The 19201-nt window shown below is 40.4% G+C and overlaps 1 protein-coding gene across 4 annotated transcripts in view; it reads right to left on the bottom strand.

The window, feature by feature from the left end:
* Positions 1 to 19201, bottom strand: part of WDR7 (WD repeat domain 7) — a 292206-nt gene that overhangs the window by 247718 nt on the left and 25287 nt on the right. For all 4 annotated transcript variants that reach the window (XM_053664157.1, XM_037151997.2, XM_037151995.2 and 1 more), the window contains exons 5-13: positions 18778 to 18856; positions 15653 to 15827; positions 14618 to 14694; positions 13659 to 13778; positions 10065 to 10210; positions 9614 to 9716; positions 8070 to 8211; positions 7581 to 7829; positions 6616 to 6836 (exon numbers count right to left, since the gene is read on the bottom strand). In XM_053664157.1, coding sequence (XP_053520132.1) covers positions 6616 to 6836; positions 7581 to 7829; positions 8070 to 8211; positions 9614 to 9716; positions 10065 to 10210; positions 13659 to 13778; positions 14618 to 14694; positions 15653 to 15827; positions 18778 to 18856 — 1312 coding nt within the window. The remainder of the gene's footprint in view (positions 1 to 6615; positions 6837 to 7580; positions 7830 to 8069; positions 8212 to 9613; positions 9717 to 10064; positions 10211 to 13658; positions 13779 to 14617; positions 14695 to 15652; positions 15828 to 18777; positions 18857 to 19201) is intronic.

Below are 19201 nucleotides of genomic sequence, written 5' to 3'. Positions count from 1 at the left end.
AAAGGATTACTCAAAAATATGATGTACCTAATTCAATAGCTCCCTTAAAGGTCATTTTATTTTTTTCTAACAATTTCTGCCATTTTAAAAGAAAATTTTAACTCATTTTGAAATCCCTTTATGATAAGTTACTCTAGGAAAATTAGTCCTTGCCTCATACTACTTTTTCAGCCCAAAATAAAGTTAAAATTATCAACCGTTTCGTTCACAAAGTTTAGCACCTAATCATCTCAGACTAGTAAAAAAATGAATTTCATGCCGATGTCATCTTCCCTACCAGCAAGGATACGATGTAAGATCTGAAGGAACCTTCCCTAAACAGAGGAGCCCCCACATTTCTAAAGGGCCGGGCACCGTGGCAGCTCCGCCAGGCCAGCACGCAGTCTCCCTCGCCACTGCGGGGAGGCCCCGCACCCACACTCTCCTGGGGCCTCGTGGGCAGTCTCAGCCTCCTGCACCGGGTCTGCTGTGATGTTGAAACACCTAGAAAATATCCACAGCAGGGACACTTTACTCTTTTTATCTTGAGTACAACAGTAATAGCGGTAAAAGTCTGGAAAACATGCAGTTAAAGACAATAAAATATAAACTGCTCAGAATGAACAAGCAGCAGAGGCCTGGTAGCAGGGAACACACCTGCGCCTTCAGATGAGAATGGGCGCTGTGCAGACACCCGCTCTGCACACAGCCACGCACAAGCCGGGAAAACGAGCGAGATCCAGACGACTGTAAATGGGAGAAGTGAGGGAGCAACATGGTGCTTGTGCAAACCCATTCCTAAGCATTTGAAGGGCAATCTGGCAATACCTATTGAAAAGCCTTTAAAAATTACCATGCCCTTTTATACAGCAACTACATATTTAAGAATTTACCCTAAAAAGTTATTCCAGATATGCAAAAACACTTAGCTGTATTTTCACCCACCACATTCTAAAATTTTGATCAAATTAAATAAGCTAAACTGCAGAGTAACATTAAAAATTATATTGGAATATACTTAGTGACACAGAAGGATGACCAGACCATATTTAGAAAGTATCTGTACTTTATACAACAATGCATTATTTAACTTAGAAAATAAAAATTAACTTCAAAAGGACAGTACTGAATACATAAAAACACCTGACCCCAGAATCTAAGGAATGACTAGCAAGTTTAAGTAGAAAAAAGAATATTACATAACATTGTGTCTACTGTAACATAATGTAGAAAATTAATGAATGATACGTCTACTTCTGGCTTTTGCTCAACTTACATTTACAAAATGTACTGCGCTTGGCTTCACAGATTGTGGTATAATTACAGATGTTGTTTTTTAAATGTAACATTCAAGTTAAAACAATAACAAAAGTCCAAATTCAAGAAGATTATAAGAGCTAATTTAGGCAAACACTTTAGGTAATTTTTCAGAATGAAAAGTACATTGTATTAAAAAGAAAACCTTATTTGTTCATTGCTTTTACCAGCTGTGAACATTAGCCACACTGTAAACATGTAATCACATATACCATTCACATGATTACATCTCTCTCTGTAGGAGCTGAGGATCTGATTCTGTCAAATGAAGGTGCAAACTCTACTATTCAGGTTAGGTAACTGGCACTCCAGTTTCACAAACCCATGCTGCCCCCTTCTGGATACTTTGGGAAATTATATGAACTTAAATGTTTTGTAACGTGGCATACATGAAAAATAATCATTTTTTAAAACTATCTATTAAGGTGGGGATGGCAGGGGTGAGGGGGAGTGGGGGGGTAAATGCAGATAACTGTACTTGAACAACAATAAAATAATTTGAAAAAATTAATCTATTAAAGAACTTATCCTATATACTCACACAGAGAAACATATATTATTGACACTAAACAATTAACTTTGAAGATTTTCCAAAAATTCTATTCTGAATTAAGTTCTAGCAGTAGCACAAAGCTCTGATAAATCAATCATCATGCCAATAAGAGAATTAATACTAAATACGCTTACTAAAAGTAAATAAAACATGATACTTAAGTTGTATTTTTTTTGTTCCCTTCTATACACATTCTTCCCACTCCCCACAGCAAAGCCTAATAATCCATTTCAGTACTAACCTCTCTTCGTTTAATTTTAATGCTTCCCCTACCTATTCATATGCCCAGAAATGCGTAGTATAGATTTGCCTGCATTTAAAATGGAAATAAATGGCATCGCCCTGCATCGCACACACAGGGCTCCGCGTCAGAGACCACACTCCCAAAAGCAGCCCCTGTGGCAGGAACCGACTGGGGAACCGTGGAGAGCTCCGTGCAGAGGCACTGGCACAGTCCGGCTGTTAAGAACTATACCCTGGGGTCACTGGGGTTACTTTTTAACTTCTGGAATTTTTATCCTGGTCAATCCTATCTACCTGGCTTATTAAGGAAAAAAAATGTAAAGCACTGTTGATTTTTAAAAATTTCTTCTCCTAATTTTTTTCCCAAAGCCTAGTTTCTTTCTGTGAAAATAAAACGTTCTTGGGTCTTGGAGAGTGGACTCCTTCGTACGAGAAGCTATGGTAAAAGGAAAATGAATAGGCAAGGAAGGTAAATAGCCTGGCTGGAGGGTGGGAGGGAAGAGATCGGGTCACTCCCATCTGCGACTACGGAACCCTCACGCTGGAGGTTGGGACGGCTTCTGCTGTGGACAGCACCTGCCCCCTCTCAGTGGCTCGCTTCCTGGCTCTTCCCTGGCACCTGCTGCACTCATTTTGCTTCCAAGCGCCTAGAGTTCAGATTTTGAAAATTCACCCAAACCTACCTCTGACTGCTCTTGAAATCTAAAAAGCATTCTATCTCTAACCACTGAGTTGCTTAAATGTATTAGTTATTTGAGTAAGATTAAACTAAAATGATATAGTCCTAAAGTACTAAAACATAGCACAGAAAGTCTCTGGGGGATTACAAGACACTGCACTCAGGGTTAAGAAAAGCTGGAGACCTTCAGGGAAAGGGAGACTTGTTTTTCATTCATAACCTTTAATATCTTTTGCCCTTTGTAGTATGTGTGCATCATTACCTATTTATAAAATATTTTTAAGAAACCACAGTAAATAGTATTCCAAGTGCAGATGAAAATTTAGTAAATCAGTTAAAATTTGGCAAGCCTATTTTCTAAAAGATTTTTCTAAAAAGTCTTCTATGTGAATATTTGAAGTGGAAATCCAATTTAATAATAAAATTAAAATAAAATTAAAAGTAAATCTTATTAAAACTGCCTCAGAACTAGCATAACTGAATAGTTATAAGGTCAAAATCATTCATTTATAAACAATGAACTTGGAATGACAAAAAAAATCGTATAGGACTTTATATATTTTATTTTACTATATTTTGTTCAAGTAGATAGTTTCACGTTACTTTTCTTTCACATGTACATGTATCTTTCATATAGTGCATTTTGTTTTATCCAGAGTCTAAACCATCACAAAGGAAAAAGCAATGACCATAAAATAATTTTTTCTCCATATTCCACACGCTTAAAGAGAAATAGAAAAGGCAAATAACCTCATTTAGAGATCTCAGAACCACAAGCTGCAGCACCTGTCCCAAAGTCAAATCCCACAGGTCTGTTAGGGAAGTTCCCATCTCCAGCGGCACCATCCTCTCTGCCCAGCAGAAAGGATTTCATGTTTCTTCACTGGACGGTGAAGGCGTTGTCTAAGCTAGGAGACAAATAATGGTTCTGCTCCGTACTTCTTAACCTTCTATTTTATTTCTTATAAAATAAGAGACCAAAAACATCAACCTCGTACATTCTTAATTATGATTTAAGTAATTTTAAAAACACAACTAACATTTGTTTAAAAACACTTTTCCTGAAAAAAAAATTGCAAGAGGTCAAAACCTAACTTCCTTCTGAATATACCTAAGATAAATGCCCAATTCTATTCTAACCAAAAAGGCAGATGGCAGACTTTTCAGTATTTATCTTTAATCATTATCTTTGGTCAATTTTATAATTTTCCAACTACCAGAGATTACAATTTAAAATAAAAATATTTTCTGCTAAAAAAAGAGCCACTGGGTCAATTTATAGAGGTGCATTTCAAATTCAGGCATTAGAGCCAGTATATAATATGGTTACCTCTAATCTCGGCAAGAGTCACTTGCTGAACATTTAGCAGACCCCAAATTCTTTATGTCCTTTTATTAATCTGTTAGGTTCTTAGATCTTAAGCACATTAGCTGGTGCACCTAAACCACCAGTTAGAGGAAAAGTTATTAACTAGGCAGTCCTTATTTACTGGTTAAAGAATCACCTTTGAGAATGGAAGGACAGATAAAGTGCTTCTCAGATAAGATCAAATTCAAGAAGTTCATCATCACCAAGCCCTTATTATATGAAATGTTAAAGGGACTTACCTAAGAAAAAAAAGATAAAAAAAGATAAACAGTGAAAGGACAGCAAACTCACAGTTATCAACAACCACACCTAAAACAAGTAAGAGGGCAGCTAGATCAGGAGCAGAACCATAGAAATGAAGATCACATGGAGGGTTAGCAACAGGGGAGTGGGAGAAGGAGAAGGGGGAGAAGGTACAGAAAATAAGTAGCATAGATGGTAGGTAGAAAATAGATAGGGGGGAGGGCAAGAATAGTAGGGGAAATATAGAATCTAAAGAACTTGAGACATGTGGTCATAAACTAAAGGGGGTAATGGTGGGGGAGGGGGTGTGCAGAGTGGAGGGGAATGAAGGGGGAAATAGAACAACTGGAATGGCATAATCAATAAAATGTATTAAAAAAAAGAATCACCTTTGTCTGCACCAGTACTTTAGAAGGTCCAGTATCAACACTGAAGTCTCCATTGCTAAGTAAATCACCGGTCACACACCCTTTCCCAAGTACCTGGTCTGTGCCTCTTCTCCACGTTCCCCAGGCAACTGGCAGCACGCCAGCCGTCCCCTGGCCTAGTGGGGACCCGTCCTCCCCTCAGTTACACGTGTGTCTACCAAGTAGTGTCCTCACCAAGAGCTATTTTTAAATGCAGTCAGTCAAAACATTCTATTAGATACCACTTAAAATTTTCTAGAACTAGAAAATGCACTCGTAATAACATGTAAGATAAAACATGGATATATTAATTCACATTAATATAGAAACATCTATATTAATAGAAACTATGACCTCATGTGAACCCCTCCAAGCAAATTTTCCTCTACACTGTACACATAATTATATATGAACAGCATGTTTCAAATGTTGTATTCACATTTAAAAAATCTCCCACATCAAAAATGGTTGTTCTAAACTGATTTAAAAAAAATCTAAATAATAAATATCAGCATCAAAATATTAGGCCACCAAAAGTACAATCAGGGATAAAAATGCTCATGTTTCTTTCCAGTGCAAAGCTACTGTAAAATAAAGTTTAGGGCTGGGTTGTAACAGTGCTGTCACTTATGAATGATACCAAAGTATTACCTATTTCACTAAAATATGACATAGAATTGGCTATTCAAGTAAACACATGGGAATTTTTCACAGTGATAAAGATAAAAAACTAACCACCAATATGGAAGAAAAGGAAAAGATAGGAATGAAAAAGAGGAAAGAGAATGATTAAGACCCTGAATTGTCAAATCTGGCAGAAAAAAATGAGAGAGAGATGCTGGTACTAGGACTCCTTACAATGCCACCAATATCAAATCAAAATCTAGCCCCAAGAGAACAAGACAGATAAAATATATTATCAGGAAAATTAAATGGGCAGAAAGGCCAAGAAAAATGCCTTGGATTTTGAAATAAGACACTGTGAAACTGCAGATAAACAAACTATTTTTCAATTCAGGAAGACCATAACTGTGACAGTGAACATATTATGGTAAGTATGAAATATGTGGGCAAGAAGATGGTATGTGTGTGTGTGTGTGTGTGTGTGTGTGTGAGGAGATGGTGAATACACACACAAAGGTGGCTAATCACATGAACAAGTTCTTGATGAACTAATCACAGTTCTGTTCCTTATCGATCTAAAGCTCTCCTGAAGTCTCGTATGCCTAGAATTGGTGTGTTTCCTATCTGATATCACAGCCTGACACAAATGTCACTGAGAAAGCAATGCGCCTTCTCGAAGGGGTGCACACAAGTTTCCAAAATCACCCCCAGTGCCTGATACACTTTCCCTTGACACAACAATTGTTTATACAAACAAACCCTAATTATAAGTATTGATAACCATTTTTGCCTCTACCAAAGTATATTTTACCTGTCTTTTTGCTCAGATAGACCTGAAAATAATGAGATTCTAGAATGTCTTTGGGGATATTAAAATTATTTTAAACAGAAAATTGAAACTTCATCCAATAAACATATCCTGAACTGCTACTATGTTTGAAGGATAAGCTATGCTATTTAGGAGCTACTAACAAGGAAAAATACACTATAGGCGTCTTCTATTTCTATGTGCCCTACAGTAAATAATCATGACATTGCCTAATCCTTACATGTTACCATTATTTAGTTTTAAAATTAAAAGAGTTTTGTGAATTCTCTTGTCACATTTCTTCTAAGTGATCCTAGGCTCCACTTACATGAAGCCCGATAGCAACATAAGTCCACTCTGCCGCAGTAAAACAATCTTTTTTGATCAACTTACACTGCAGTTTTCAGGTGGAACTAGGAGTTGAGTAATCTCGCCACCATGTACACAGAAGATGTGTTTCATTTCTCCAGAAAATATGTCCCAAATTATGACCGAAAAATCCACACCTCCAGATACCAGGTGTCTTTGGTCGTAGCGAGCTGAGACCTGATGAGGATATAGCAAACATGTGACTTTGTTCCGATGACCACGGAGAGTTCTGTGAGGTGGCCAACCTGCGGATGAGGTTTTGGATTTAAAATGGGAAAATAAAAGTCTTGCAAAGTTTCAACAAATAAAAGTAAACAAGAATTGTCAAAACAGCTACAAATTTCAACAAAGAAAAGGCGTCTGATTTTATCTTCTGAAACTGCTCTGTCCACTACAGTAGCTACCAGCCAAGTGAGACCATCGAGCTCTTAAAATGTGGCCAGTCCAGACTCCCGTGTGCTGTACATGTAAAATGTACACGAGACTTCAAAGCCTTATAACATAAACAATAACAGTAAATATCTCACTGAAACGAAAATAGTTTTGCTATATGGGTTAAATAAAATATATTATTAAAACTAATTTTACCTGCTTCATTTTTACTCTTTTAATGTGGCTACTAGAAAATTACACTCATTATTACACATATATATTTCCACTGGAGAGCACTGTTCTAAAAGATGACTGGTATTAAGGACAACACTGGTCATTATTTAGTAAACCATAGAGGTAACTAGTAGTAAATGGAACTATTAATATACATCAAAGAGATAAAATCGGACACTTCTTTATTCACAATCAAATACTACTTATTCCAAGAACGGGCACTGACTATTTTCTCGTCTGCACACTAAACTCTGGCAACTGCAGCGCCCACTAACGAGGGCACTGACGCAGTGCGTTTGCCGAGTGCAGAGCGGCCAGCCTTGCTGGTGCTGCAGCCCCCGGAGCTCTCCAGACACTCAGACACGGGCGGGGCTTCGGGCTACCTCTTCGGAGCATGTGTTCCCCCTGCAGCAGCTGCACGATGGCTGTCTGGGTGGCCGGCACAATGACGATGCTTCCGTCTTCCCGGCCACACACGAGTCGTCCGTGTGCTGGTATGTACACACTCGCGGTCACTTTAAGAGGGTCGTTACTATTGGGAATCACACTCAGCTGATCTATAATTCCAGCAGGACAAGGAATGAGCTTATCAAATGCCTCTTGCAGACTAATGGAAGTTGTTATATCCAATCCTGTGGAGGTTTGGTTGTGTATAAAAAAGAAAAAAAGAAAAAAACATTGTGCATGTTAGAAAACAATAAAAAATATTAAAATAAACATGCTTAGAGTTGATTTAGTAATATACCACAGAATAATTGTCACCAACCATAATGCTAAGAAGAAAATGACATGACACCTGTTATTCAGTGGTTAGTATCTAGGTTGTTAAAGAACTCGGAATTCAGAAATTGCTGTACCCGACTCGCTCTTACCTTCTTTACCTTCCTGTTTATCAGGAGTGTCTGATATGTCCCAAATATTCAATCTTCCAGAAGAATCTCCCTGAATTAACAGTTTGTGGGAGAGCTCCCTGGGTCCACAGAAGAACCGAGTAACAGGAGGACAAATGAGCAACTGAAAAAAATCGTTCAAATATCTTTAGCTCACGTTTTAAACAAAATATTTCACACAGAAACATTATGATTTAATGTCATAAAATCCTACCCTGAAAAGCAATAATAAACAGACTTCAGTTTCGATGATTATAGTTAACAAATAACCTAATTATGTTTTGTAGCCTTTGGAAATATGTGTACACACACACACACACAAACACACACACACACAGAGCATAATCTATTATTTGACTTTCTGAATCCTGAAAATCACTGAAAGTTTTCATCGATAACATGCTGAAGGAGGAGAAGTCGCCTCGGCAGCTGTAATAGCCAATATTCTGTATTTCAATAAATGAGTGTCTCATAGCGCATAGTGATATCTTTTCATTTAAAATGCACTGGGGAGCTGCTATTTAAAGAAACAGGAAACGAATTTATTTTTTGTTTCTGTATACTTTTTGTAACACGCGCACCTGGTACTTCCACTGGGAGTGACTGCCTGGAGTGAAGGACAGGGAGTGGAAGTGGAAGTTAAGAGAAAGCAGGAGAGGCCGCAGAAGACCTTCACTGTGCACACACGTGCACATTCTGTATATTCAACACAGTCGTGGTGAAGAACAGTTCCCTTCCCCTGGTCGTCTTTCCACATAAAGGTGGAGCACAATTTTCAGAATGATAAAGCCATGGAAGCCCAGGTATGAAGGAAACTTTATTTTTAAAACCAAAGCTTCTTTCTTACTAGTAAAGAACCACTACTAAGAGTTGAAAACTCAGTACGAAGCTGTCAACTTTAAATTGATATTAACCAAGCTTTAAGAAATCATAAATAAACTTGGATTTTAATAGAGAAAAATGCTTTTTATTCTTCATTTCTAAAGTCTAATCATTTAAAGCACTTGTTTCGGGGGAGATGCTGCGATGTCCTTTTGGAATAACGACCTGCTATGAGTTAGCATTACTGCGTGATGATGTCAGCCCTTCCACGGGGTGTTCCCTCTGCACCGTGTTTACAATCGCATGACAGCACAACATAAACGCACACCATCAGTACAGTCTCTATCAGAAAGTCATTTCACCATGTTCAGTATTAAATCATCTGATTTAGTTCTGATTTAGTTCATCTGATTTAGTTCTGATTTAAATCATCTGATTTAGTTCTGATTTAGTTCAGCACTAAATCATCTGTATTCCCAGAGAATGGTGAACACTATATTGTAGGTATAATATATGTTTAAGGTCTGCAAACATTAAAATTGTGTTTATACCTGACCATGTCAAAGTGTTTTACAGTATCTAATGCAGTGCCTTGAACTGGAGTGAACCTTTCAAATGATTAGTTATGAAGAGGCACCAAAAATATAGTTATGAAAAATTGCCAATGTAATTATCAATTATAAATGATACCTGAATAATCTTACCTCTTTATCTGTTCGAGCCAAGAGGCTATGTTGTACAGGAGGAATTAAATTTTCAACCGCTTTCCCTACATCGCTGCGGAAAGAATCACTAGCTGGAAGGCAACTGAAAGTCAGAAAAATACAACACGCAATTAAAATACTGACATTGTTTATTTGTCAGTCCACATGATGAGGTTTTTGACATAGAAATAATGTGTTTTTTAATTATAATTAATTTAGCATTAAATTAAATAATGAATATCATTAAAATACCATTTCAGAAAAAAACCCACCTAATTTTTGTACTTAGAAGTTAAACTGCAATTACTCATTTAACCCAAGAAGCTCTGAGATTTTTTTTACCTACACTAATTAAATATTTACACTACCCATGTTTTCACACTTTCAGGTTATACCCCAACTTCAGAATCTTGCCTATGATTAAAGTTCTAACTTATTACTTATTGAATACCTGGCAGGGAGTTTGTAAATGTAACTCTGCCCATTTTCGGTCCAGATGATCACTTTCTCTGCCGACACAAAGTCGCCTCCGGTCCACGTCTGCCCGTCCTCACTGGGACCGGAGCACAGCAGGGAGTAGTCTCCAGCATCAAACACCTGCGAGGAATGAGACGGTCACAGTCGAGTCTGCGCTGGAGTCGGTTAAGTGAGAGGCAGCTGCACTCCAACTTCACAAACTAGGAAAAAACTTCTAGCCTCCAATTAACCCCCTCAGGCCTTTCGAGTCTGCTAGTCAGTTAAAGACATTTGGTCAGTGAGCTCGGGCCACAGCGACAGTCAAGAGGGAGACACTAGGAGGAGCCCAGCGGGGCAGTGAGACAGCAAACCAGGACCGGCGGCGGAGCAGGGCTGCAGGGTGGAGTCCCCAGCCTGCCTCGTCGACAGAACGACTGCACTGGGAACCAACCTGCGGGACGCACGGTGCTGACTCCTGTTTTAATACTGTCCAGTGACATTTCTAACAGGTGACTTTGATATCAGAATACCTCCTGATTAACGGGGGAATCACCTCACTTTACCTCTTTACATCAATGTTCCAAAGCACTGTAAATAAAAAGTCAGTAGACTCAGTTAATTTAATAATTCTCACACTAAAGTCCCTATAACGTCAACAGCAACACAGGCTGTTGACCTTCCACCATTCTCAGATGTCCCCGACTGTCACCTCAGGAGGCAAGCAGACAGGTGCTGCTGCCCCTTGTCACAGGCAGGACCCGGACGTAAACGAGGGTTCCGTCATCTGCTCTGGGCCATGTGTCCAGTAAGTGACAGAATGAGGACGACAGCCCAGTCTTACAGTTCCTACCAGAATGCTCCTTTCTACCACTTTCAAGATTTGAAAAAAGTGCATTCTGCACTGGTAGAAGATTTCCCCAGGAGGCATGACTAATTCAATAGCCCAGTTTTTTACTCTATTTTTCTTTAAAGAAAAAGAAAAAACAATGACGCTGCTTGTGCAAGAGCCTTGAAATCAGAACAAACCCTCGCTGAATTCCCCATGACTTGCTATGACATCAACATTCTTCAGTCTATAACATCAGTACTACAAGAATAGCCAAGAAAAAGCCCAAGAAAGGATAACAAAGGAAGACCACCCTTCTGCCCTATTGTCTATTAAGACAAATGATAAAGCTGAAGAGAATAGAACATGACAGCTACTGCCAGAGCTGTAATGAAGTTCATACAGTTAGTACATGAACAGACAGACAAACCAAGTCAGGGGACAAACTCAAGTAATACAGGAAAAAAGTGTATCACAGAGGCATAAGAACAGAAAGGTGAATTATTCAACAAACGACATCAGGAACTTGGGGGTGTTCTATTCGTCATAAAAGTAAATTGGTATTTATACAAAATTCACTCCAGATTAAAGATTCAGAGATATATAAGGTAAACTCACACAAACATTAGAAAAAAAAGATTAAAAAGATGTAAATCTCAGCTGTGGCAAGCCCTTTAGAACGTGTCACAAACTGTTTCAGAGGCCGTACAATAGAAAATGATAACTTAACCATACTAAAATTGAAAACTTCTTTACGGCAATAAATGTACCAAAAAAAGTCTTTCTGGTGGGTGGTGGTTTCACTTTGGTGCTGTTTTGTCTGCACTTCTCCGAGGATTAGTGCAGCCGAACACCTCTCTATCCTCACTGGCCATTTGGCTTCCCTCTGGGGAAATGTTTTTGTCCGTTCTCCTGCTTAGTTGTATTTTGCGTCTTGATTTGCAGGAGTTGGTTTTTTATAAATAGTATTCCAGTCCTTCACCATATGTGTATATTGTAAGTATTTTCTCTTACTCTGTGAGTTGGCTTTTCACTCTTATGTATGCATTTAAGAAAAGGCTGTTCTCACATGATTATAAAATTTATAAAATGAGTACACACAAAAAAAACTGGTATTAAACAATACCTCTGTGAGAGGAAGGGAAGTACCAGGTGTGGACTTTTCACTATGTCCTCTTGTACTATTTCTTATTACTATTTGCATAAATTTTGAATTTTAAGACAAAGGAAGGATTGCAGAGAGCTCACCACAAACTAAGCAGCCACCAGCTCTCCCTCTAACCTTGTTCTGGAACAGCAGAGGTGGCGAGATAACGTAAGATGCTGCTGCCTTAGTCAGTCCCTCCACCACTCAGCCTTCCCCTTCAAGGCAGGGCAGCCTGGTAGCAAGGAGAGCTGCTGCAGTGGGATCCCCGAACTGCAGTCCAGCAACTGTATTCCCACCTGAGAACTTGGTCAAGCTATCTATCCTCCCCGATGCCTTGGTTGCTTCACCTGCACAACAGGGAAAGTGACAATTCCCACTGTGCTGGGCAGCCTCTAGGACTGCCCCACCGATCCCCTGCCAGCAGTCACACCCTCCTGAGACCCTCTCCCCCAGGTGGAGGCTGGGTTCTGTGACTGCTTCTAGACAACCGCATGCAGCCGAGGTGATGAGCTCTCAGTTCCAAGGTAGGGTTGGTCTTGGCTGCACAATCTCTTCTGCGCTCACTCTGAGGGAAGCAGCTCCCCTGTGGTGACCTGTCTTAGAGAGAAGCCCACTTGGGAAGGAACTACTTGGCCAATGGTCAGGAGGCCCTGAGGCCTGCCAAGAGCCACGTGAGTAAGCTTTGCAGCAGACCCTCCCAGAGGGAGCCTTACCATGAGACAGCAGCCTCAGCCAACATCCTGCAGCCTGCAAGAAACCCTGAGCCAGCACCCAGCTGGGCTGTGCCCAGACCCTGACCCACAGATGGGCTGGTGATTCACGTATTAGATGGGTGATGATACCTGTCTGGGCTGTTTCGGAATGCTTTTGTTATGTGGCATTAGATAACTAATACACCTCCTCTCTCAGTTGTAGGAATTAAAATAAATAATGAATGGAAAGCTCTGGCACAAGAAGTCAAAGTATGCTGAAGCTTTTTCTATTAAAAAATGTTCAAGTCTGGTAATGTGGAAATAATCTACTCCTTCATTAGCTCTGAAGTGATGGAGGGAGACCTTCCTGACTTCGGAACAGAATGGCGACTGGGAATGGTAACCACCTGCAGAGAGATGGCAGCCTGCGGAAAACGCCCGCCACTGCTTATACTACGCTCACAAGACAAAAACTAGAGCAGTAGCAAAAGCAGAAATTAGATCAATAGAACAATCATTAACTGATCATTCTATAGACAAACAAAAAAGACAGTAATATATGGCCAAACCCCAATACCTCAAAAATATGCATATGAATAGCAAATGGTTTAAATATTCTTGCACTGAGTTTTTCCTGACCATTATCTTTAAAAGTCTGATAAACCAACATCTTTTTTTTATCCTCACCTGAAAACATTTTTTTTTCATTGCTATTAGAGAGAGGAAGGGAGAGGGAGAAACATCGATGCGAGAGAGAAGCATCAACTGGTTGCCTCCCATACGCACCTGGACCAGAGACTGAACCTACAACGTAGGCATGTGCCTTTTGGTTACAGGACGATGCTCCAACCAACAGAGCCACACAGACTTGGGCAAACATCTTAAAGGGTAAAAGTACAGCTTCTTACTTGTTATTTATCTTACCCTCCAATATTTGGAGCACACAACCAAAAGCGACCTTTGTGTGAATGCACAGAAAGAGATGCTTTGGCAATTCTGACAATAAATTGGTTTGGATTCTTCCTCAAATATTGGCTCAGTATCCTGAAAGGGAAAGATTAGCAAAATTTTAGGAATGGCTTGGTTGCCAATTAAAATTATTGCACAATAATAAAAAAAATGAAATAAAGACATCACTTGCAATGGTCATTTTTGTCCATCGTGTGAGAACCAAGGCAGTAAAAAGCAATAAAAATACATTATAAAAACATCTGGGAATGGCATCTTTGCTACAACACCACTCAGGATTTAAATACTGATGAGAACCAGAGTGGCATCACTCTGGCAATAACAGCTGATAAAAGTTTTGAGTCAACCCTAATTTTTGTAGCTACACATGCCTTCGTGTTTAAAAACGGCTGATCAACTCATCCAGCTTTCCCCAGATTTAATGTCTAAAACTTTCCTGGCTAAAGAGATTAACACCAATATTGTCAGAAAACGGATCCACCTTTCTTACTGAAAAGTACCAAGGAATGCAAGCCCAAAGAACAGGGACTGAGGAAGTTGGCTTTACATACTTTTTTTGTGATGCTTGGCTTTATTTTTTTCCCTAGAGCAAACTACTTTTTTTAACTTTGAACTTAAACAGAAACAACTGAGGAAGATCCTCTCTCTTCTCTATGTTTCTCTACTTCCGATCCTGTGCAATGTCTCTCTATTTCTGTCCTTGATACAGCCAATGTCGACCATCAAAAGTGAAAAAATTAATCCACTTACAGGGAGTGTGTTACTAGGAGACCTTCTATCCTGTATCAGTAAGGCTGTTTTAAAAAACTAGCTTTTCCTTTCCCCTTTAAGAAAAGAAGGCACACATGTCACTACTGAAATTGAAGACTTCATAAGGAACACAGAGAAAGTAATTCCAGTCTCATCTGCCTCACCTGCATGCCACTCACGTCAGAGGTAACAATCCACACCTTCAAGATGCCCGTCACTGAGAGGGCTACCACGGTGTCCTCTGCGCCAAGGAGGGACAAAAAGCCAAGGTTAGAAATACAGTGTTTCTGTTTCTACACTGTTTCCAAATAGAAACACCATCGCAATAGTAACATGGAACCTGGTTCGCTTTCATTAAACTGCATAACAGTACCTTTTATAACTGGCATAAAAACATAATTCTGTATTTCATAAAATAACAGGAAGTAGATTCTGAAACAAAATAGAGATGACCAAATTTTGGGAATTCAGGGAAAAGCTGTTTCTAGCTACTTGAAATTATGTTTTGTTTGTAATTACATTTTTAATAATTTAAAAAATTCTCGATTACTATGTTAACAACTGTTATCTTCAAAATTCGTAACTTTTAATTACTTATCATGGATGCGCAAACTCACTTGACTCCTTCAAGGCACTCATTCACCCACGTTCCCACCTCTCTTGCCTGCCTTCTAGACACAATACAACCCCCACAGATCGTGATCAAGAGAAAGACAAGATGAAAACCTAAATTCACAAGCTTTGGGTAAGAGTGCAGTCAAACACACCCGGAACTCTCACTAAATTTAACTGTGCACAATCCCCTTCCTTTTCATTCGCTTCACATAAAATGGAAACACTTCCTATGCCTCATGCAAGTGACAAAACCACGCCCAAGAAATGCACAGGTGGAACCAGAGTTCCTCCCGCCCTTCCTGCGAGGGGTTAAGACCTCGTTCCTCCCTTTCCGGAACTCACCCCCACACTGCGACTGCTGAAAGCTAGTGGCTATTACACGGAATGGAAATAACCGAACACTTTAAATCTTAATTCAACCAAAGAATCCTTTATGAAGGTAGAGATGGACCATAAACGACTAGCTATTTCTTAAATAGACGAACATGGCCAAACATATCCATATGTGGCACATTCTAGAACTCTACAGTGAACTAAGCCTAAGCCACGGAGCTGATGCTCCAAACAGGTACCACACCACTGACCTTGTGTTCGGCAGGATCGAATGACACTCATGGAGCTAATCCAGTCCGGAGAGATCTTTGACACTAAGGAGTACAACACCTCCAGGCTGGTGGCATCCACCACAAGGATTTCAGGGTAGTGGCCGTGGCACAACAGCCTCCCTTCTCTCTGATTTCCCACAGAGAACTGGTAGAACTGGAAGGAAAAATATTTTAAATGTTCTTTGCAAAGATACATGAGTCACATGCATTCATCAGTTATGAGGCTTATTTTTTTCAGTAATACTTCCAGATGTGTAATATGCGGTATATATTACATGTCTATGTATGCACATATACACATCAAGTTACATTATATTTCAAAATATCTAACAAATATTCTTCTTTTCCTCACACCTATCCTCCCTTTTGAACTACATTGGAAAATTCCCAATTCTCCTTTTTATCCTCCTGAAGCATCAGAAAGAGGATGGTTGAATGAATTAATAAACTATCAAAATAAAATCAGATTCACAAATTAAAGCAAAGGAGAGGCGCAGATGGGTCACAAAAGTAATAGCAATTTTAGATGAATAGGAATAGGTGGTTACAGGATTATAATTACTAGCTCTGACCAAACAAACTTTAGAAGATGGTCAAACATATTATGATCGGAAGCAAATTCTGAGGAACCTAAGTGTGCTATTTCAAACTAGAGGATGAGACAACTTTGTCAACTATTCCCAGAGAACACGTTTACACTTCGTGGAAGGAAAACAGAAGAAGAGCCAACACAATCACAATCGGTGTATCGCTGCTGCCAAACATAACTAAGTCCAAAGGATAAGATCGGTTTCCATCCACTGAAGAGCCGAGGAAAAATAACTATCTCAACAAGGCCAACATCGTATCCAAAAAGGACCTTAGCTTCAAAAATCATGACTCTCTTTCAAATGATCCCCCTATGGGATTTTTGAAGGTAAAGACCTCTGATTCCCAGACTACCACCTCCCAAGGATGAGACCTCGCCCGAATCACACGAGGGCAAGCTAGATGGCACACAAGGCAATGCTGTAACCATTCCACAGGTGGGACATTACTAAGAAACCCGGGGCCAATCTGCTCCCACAGCCGTTAGACCTGTGTCAGGGCCCAACATGTCTGCGGAGAAATACAATCTTTTCTCCAACGTGGAGAGGCTTGTGTAAAAGGGACAACTGCTCACACATACACACTGATCGGCACATTCAGTAAGGGCAAGGCAGCACCACTGGAACACTGAGAGAAGATGCGCTAAAACGCAGACCGAGAGGGGGGCACCTCCAGACCTCAGGAGGCTGGTTCAAAAAGCACGACACACAACCTAGGGGGCCCGGGGACTGCCAGGCACTCCCGTGTGATAATGCAACCAGAGGTAGTCTTGACCCACAGAAGGGGAGGGGGTGCCAAGGAGCAAAGGCTGGGTGCAGAGAGGCGAACTTGGTCACTGATCATCCAACACCAGCCGGGAGAGACAGGCGCGCCGCAGGCACCAGAAAAGAGGCCTCTCCTGAGGGCGGGGCATTTTCCCACGCCTGCCTGCCTGAGTGCCTCCCACCTTTGGCTTTGAAGTTCAACTCCCAAACAATCTTTTAAACACTAATTTGGCTTCTTAGACACTTACATACTGGCAAAGAAAGTGCCCTGAGGAGAATATTAAGCAGGGATGTCCCCACATGACAGTCTCCTACGCTGGCATTTCGCTGTACTTCAGAAAGGGCAAGTCACCAAGCTTTACCGTTTCTCTGTGTATAAAAACAACTCGCTTCTGCACCCGAGAGGGTGAAGATCACACAGGAAACAATTGTCATGCGCCAGTGAACCTGCAAGGAGCATCTTCTCCTTAGAGCTGGCGGCCAGCCTAATTGCAGAAGGCCTGCCATGGGATCTGATAAAGAGGCGGCACTGGAAAAATGCTGAATAAATACAGATATTCTTCCTAAAATGTAAACCAAAAGTTTTTAAATCATAAAGTTATGCAACTGTCACAATACTCAATCCAAGGAGTTCAAGACATTTGTATATAATTTTCCAATTACAGGGGCCTATCAAGCCAATGACTCTCCATCATTTTATTAACCTTTTCTCTCTATGAACCTTGAAGGTCCTTTGTATGATAGAAAATATACAACAAATGCCTTTTAAATAAAAAGCATACACCTGACAGCATTGAAAAGGAAAATTTTCACAGGCCTGTGCCTACATCACGCTCATCACCACCTCCCCCACAGACATTTCCACTGCTTTTCAATCTGGGCTGGCACAGAAGGTTTTTCCTGCAGCAAACGGCTGCAGTGGTTTGATTTCAGGGAGGCAGTATGACAGAAAGGACAAGTCCCTTGAGTCAGAGAAACCTGATTTGGGATCCTGGCCCCTGGAATGACTCACTGTGAGACGGGGGCAAGTCACTTAATCCGCTGGGTCTGTTTCCTTATGTGTGAAACGACACTCGCATTTAATTAGAAACGATGTGGGAAGGACTAAATGAAACACCACACAAGAAATGCTTACACAATATCTGCTCAAAAATGTAAGTTCTCTTCTCTTCCTTCTCCTTCCCCGTTAAGAACATAAATCATATTTCCTATATACTTGCAATTTTCCCTACACTCAACACAGTAAATGATGAGTGACTAGCAGCACAAAAACCTGACAATTACGAAAGAGTAAGAAGAGTTCTAGGAACGTAAGTCAGAAACCACAAATTCCTGTGCAAATTCCCGGGCGAGCCAGCCACAGGGAATGGTCGTTTCTTGTACAGAGTTGGAAAGTCAAACAGCGCACCTCAGCACCAACTACACAAACACTGGAAAGGATATGATCCGCAAAGTGGGTCAATTTGTGTCAAGACGAGCGGAACCAGAAGGGCTCCAGCAGGAGAGAATCCCCTTACTTAGGGTCCAGGTGACTTACCCACCTGGCGCCTCCCCCTTCGGGCTCCTCTACCGCCCCTCCCCCGAGATGCCCACGATACCACTGCATGAGGAACACTTCCACTGCTCTCATTCTGTCTTCTCCGCCCCACCCACTTTAACAGAAAAATACAGTGCAGTGTTTAAAAAACATTTTTTACTCAAATACCTGCAGTAACTGTGCTGACTTGGGCAGTTACAGAAGTAGATACTCACCTGTATACCAGTGTGTGTGCAGGCTAATTTTGTGAATTCGATGCATCTGCCATCATTCACATCCCAGAGACACATCTCTCTATAAAGCGAAGTAATAGCAAACTTTAAACTGGATTTTTAAAAGCACTGCTCAACTCTGTCACAGTGGTATAAGAGCAATCTTCCATTAAAACTGGTGTGTTTCAGAAAAAGTAGTGCATACTCATTATTGCTATTCATCAAAAGTCCTGGTCCTCCCACTCACGTCCCAGCCTCCTTTCCAACCCGCCCACCCCGCCTTGATCCACACTGTTTCTGAGCATTTGGTAGGATTACACTTCTAGTTCCCCTTTGGTCGGTGGAGTACTGTGAGTGGTTCTGGCTAGAACTGATGCAAGACTCTCCAGAACTTTCTCTGTCCTCTGCCTTTGTCCCAGATACTGGC

Source organism: Artibeus jamaicensis, unplaced genomic scaffold (assembly GCF_021234435.1).
Source record: "Artibeus jamaicensis isolate MK-2021 breed Jamaican fruit bat unplaced genomic scaffold, CSHL_Jam_final contig_354, whole genome shotgun sequence".
Lineage (NCBI taxonomy): Eukaryota > Metazoa > Chordata > Mammalia > Chiroptera > Phyllostomidae > Artibeus > Artibeus jamaicensis.
This window is presented reverse-complemented; position numbering and strand designations above follow the sequence as displayed.